Genomic DNA, 2,729 nt, shown 5'->3' on the forward strand with positions numbered 1-2,729 from the left:
AATGTAGCTTTTCTAGCTTTTGAGTTTACATTTTTTTTGACATGTTATTGGCTTTTGATCAACCCGTTCTACTTACCTCAGATCATTTCTGGTTGAAAATGCTTGTCAAACTGTAAAAAAATATATCATCAGAATGTTTTTGCAAAAACATGCTTTATTCTAAAGCTCCAGGGTTCATTCACTGGAATATGGGTTTACTGAAGGAGGACCTGTTGCACAATTGGTTTTGATAAGTGTGATGTCAGCAGTGGAGTTCTTTAAAAGAGTCCTGCCAAATTACACACAAACACTATCAACAGACGGACAAGCCAGTTTCTTTAAGAAACATCTGCGGTCTTACTGTTTATATGCTTATGCATTGATCACTTGGTTGGAAATTTCACAACGATGAAATTCATCGCAGCAGCCTTTGTTTTTCTGACATGCATGACACTGCTGTTCACAACAGAAGGTAAGCAGAGTCATTTGACAATATCCGTTGCTTGTGATAATATTTTATTATGTATTTATTGTTTATTAAAAGCTTAAAAATGCTAGTACGTGTTGAATAAATATTGTAAGAGCTTACAGAGATACTAATGCTCTTCTTTCTATCTTGTTATATTAAGTCACCTCAGCCAGACTACAGCTACGCTGCCCGTGTATTAAAATGTATTCGGGAAAACCAATTAACCCTAAACTAATACAGAAAGTACAAATGATTCCTGCTGGAGCACAGTGCAAAAACGTGGCAATCATGTGAGTGCGACAAAGCAAAGATCAATGCAATGCACAAGTCTGAATGCATGGTGGAGTCAAATTACAAATGTGACTTTGATGACCAGAAAGTGCCCAACACACTTTTCTTTGTCTTACACAGTGCCACTCTGAAAAATGGGCAGACGTGCCTCAATCCCAAAGATGAATGGGTGAAAAAGATCATCAAAGGATAATTTCCCATCTGTGTTTGCATGCAGAAGTTTATGGTTTTTCTTACTGTATGTTGTAGCACAAATTTTCTTCTGCATGTTTCTGCAGACCTGTGAAATGCATTGGTTAAATGCAAATATACTTGTATAATCCTCACTGCAAAACTCTTTGGATGCAGGTGACTTGCTCATTAGAGAAACATGTTCTGACGAAGCAAATTAAAAATTTGCATGGCAGAAAATGTCTTGTCATTTTGGCTGAAAGCAACATTTCTGACTAACACTTTGCATGAATATGGAACATTTTGAAATGTAGAAAATATATATAAAAAATAAAGTTTTTTTGTTGTTGTTTTTCGACAATCTTCTGTTGTTGTTTGTTTTTTTGTCCACTTCACTAAATACGACCTGTTTTATATATTATTATATTCAAAATACTTTAAATGATGTTATTTTAGATTTAAACATTTGCAACATGACTGACTTGTTTTATTTTCTAGCTATAATAAATCTCAGACAATTGCATTAAAAATGAATAAAATATGGGTTCAGTGACATGAGTAAAAGATCACACTGTTTATTCTGTGGTAAACTATTGTTTAAATGTGTTTTAAAAAAGTTTGTGCGATTATTTGCTGTCTGGGAAAATGGTGATTTCATAACACATAATAAATGATACAAGATGCTTTTTTACTTCCACTGATCTTCTCTCTGAAGCGCTTAATGTAGCTCTGCACCAGAAGGTTTCACATCAAATGCTTATCTCCTGCATGGAAGTCATAGCAGTGTACTGTATGAGTAATAAATGCACCTGTGCTGTAACTTGTCATGAGGTTTTTTTTTATTAACTCGTTTGTCTTCATGCATTATGCCTCTAAACTGACGCTGAGCTCTCCTTCGTTTATATTTTGGCAGATGTATCGTTCCTGATAGCATAATTCACTCAACATGTGTGCTTCTCTGATGTGCTGTAGTAAGACTTCTGCTCTGTTCAGTCTCACAGTGCGCAGCAGAATTAATTATTAGACCATTTTAGGAATTTTTCTTAAGAACTACTTGCAACACATATAGCACAATTTCTTAACTGTTGGGTAGTGGCCAAAAATGGATTAAATAATTAAATGCAACTACTGTTCAATTAAGTATACAGTTAGGACAGCAAAATAAAGTGGGATATATATTATTATAGAATAAGTTTATAAAAGGGAGAAAAAACACTTCATTTTGTTATTGGTATTCAGTCAACAGTATTTTGTTGCAAATTCTTCTGTCTCTTCTATAAACTATTGTGCATTGAAGAATTATGGTGAAACTTATTGCAAAGAAACAGCAAATAACACATTAAATACTTAAAGCAGTCTGTGGAAGAACAATAAGCTCACTGTGACATTCGATATTGACCCTCCTCTTGTTCAGATCAGATCAGATTCTTGTGAAACTTGTTCTGTGTATTTCCCAGTTCTTTAACCTTTTATGTTACAGTTTTTCTCAGTCGCTTTGGTGCATTTCTCACATCACTATTTACATTTGCACAACAGTTAGTTCAACCTCCACAACATTTAGTCATTTGTGCACATCATAGTAGCAGTTTCTCATTCCTTCGAACAAATTGCAAATGCTTTTGGACATGCACAAATATTTGCACATGTTAAGACATTTGCTGTAATACTGTAAAAGCATCTGAATGTGAAAGGCTCTTTCTTTCTTTTTTCTTTTTTTTTTACTTTTTTTTCTTTTTGTCGAGTTGCTGAGTTTTTGTTCAGTATCAGTATATGATAGACAGACAGATAGATAGATAGATAGATAGATAGATAGATAGAT

The 2,729-nt window shown here is 33.9% G+C and overlaps 1 protein-coding gene across 2 annotated transcripts; it reads left to right on the top strand.

Annotated features, from left to right (window-relative positions):
- Positions 1-274: 274 nt before the first annotated feature.
- Positions 275-1,263, top strand: LOC107745179 (interleukin-8-like). Of its 2 annotated transcripts, none has more exons than XM_016559032.1 (3): positions 275-451; positions 609-738; positions 860-1,263. In XM_016559032.1, the coding sequence occupies exons 1-3, from the start codon at positions 388-390 to the stop codon at positions 930-932; spliced, it is 267 nt and encodes an 88-aa protein (XP_016414518.1). In that variant the 5' UTR covers positions 275-387; the 3' UTR covers positions 933-1,263. The 2 variants fall into 2 exon arrangements, with proteins under 2 accessions (XP_016414518.1, XP_016414524.1); XM_016559038.1 differs by having other exon boundaries at positions 618-738.
- The last annotated feature ends 1,466 nt before the right edge of the window (positions 1,264-2,729 follow it).

This window comes from Sinocyclocheilus rhinocerous, unplaced genomic scaffold, assembly GCF_001515625.1.
Source record: "Sinocyclocheilus rhinocerous isolate Xijiao unplaced genomic scaffold, SAMN03320098_v1.1 scaffold1153, whole genome shotgun sequence".
Lineage (NCBI taxonomy): Eukaryota > Metazoa > Chordata > Actinopteri > Cypriniformes > Cyprinidae > Sinocyclocheilus > Sinocyclocheilus rhinocerous.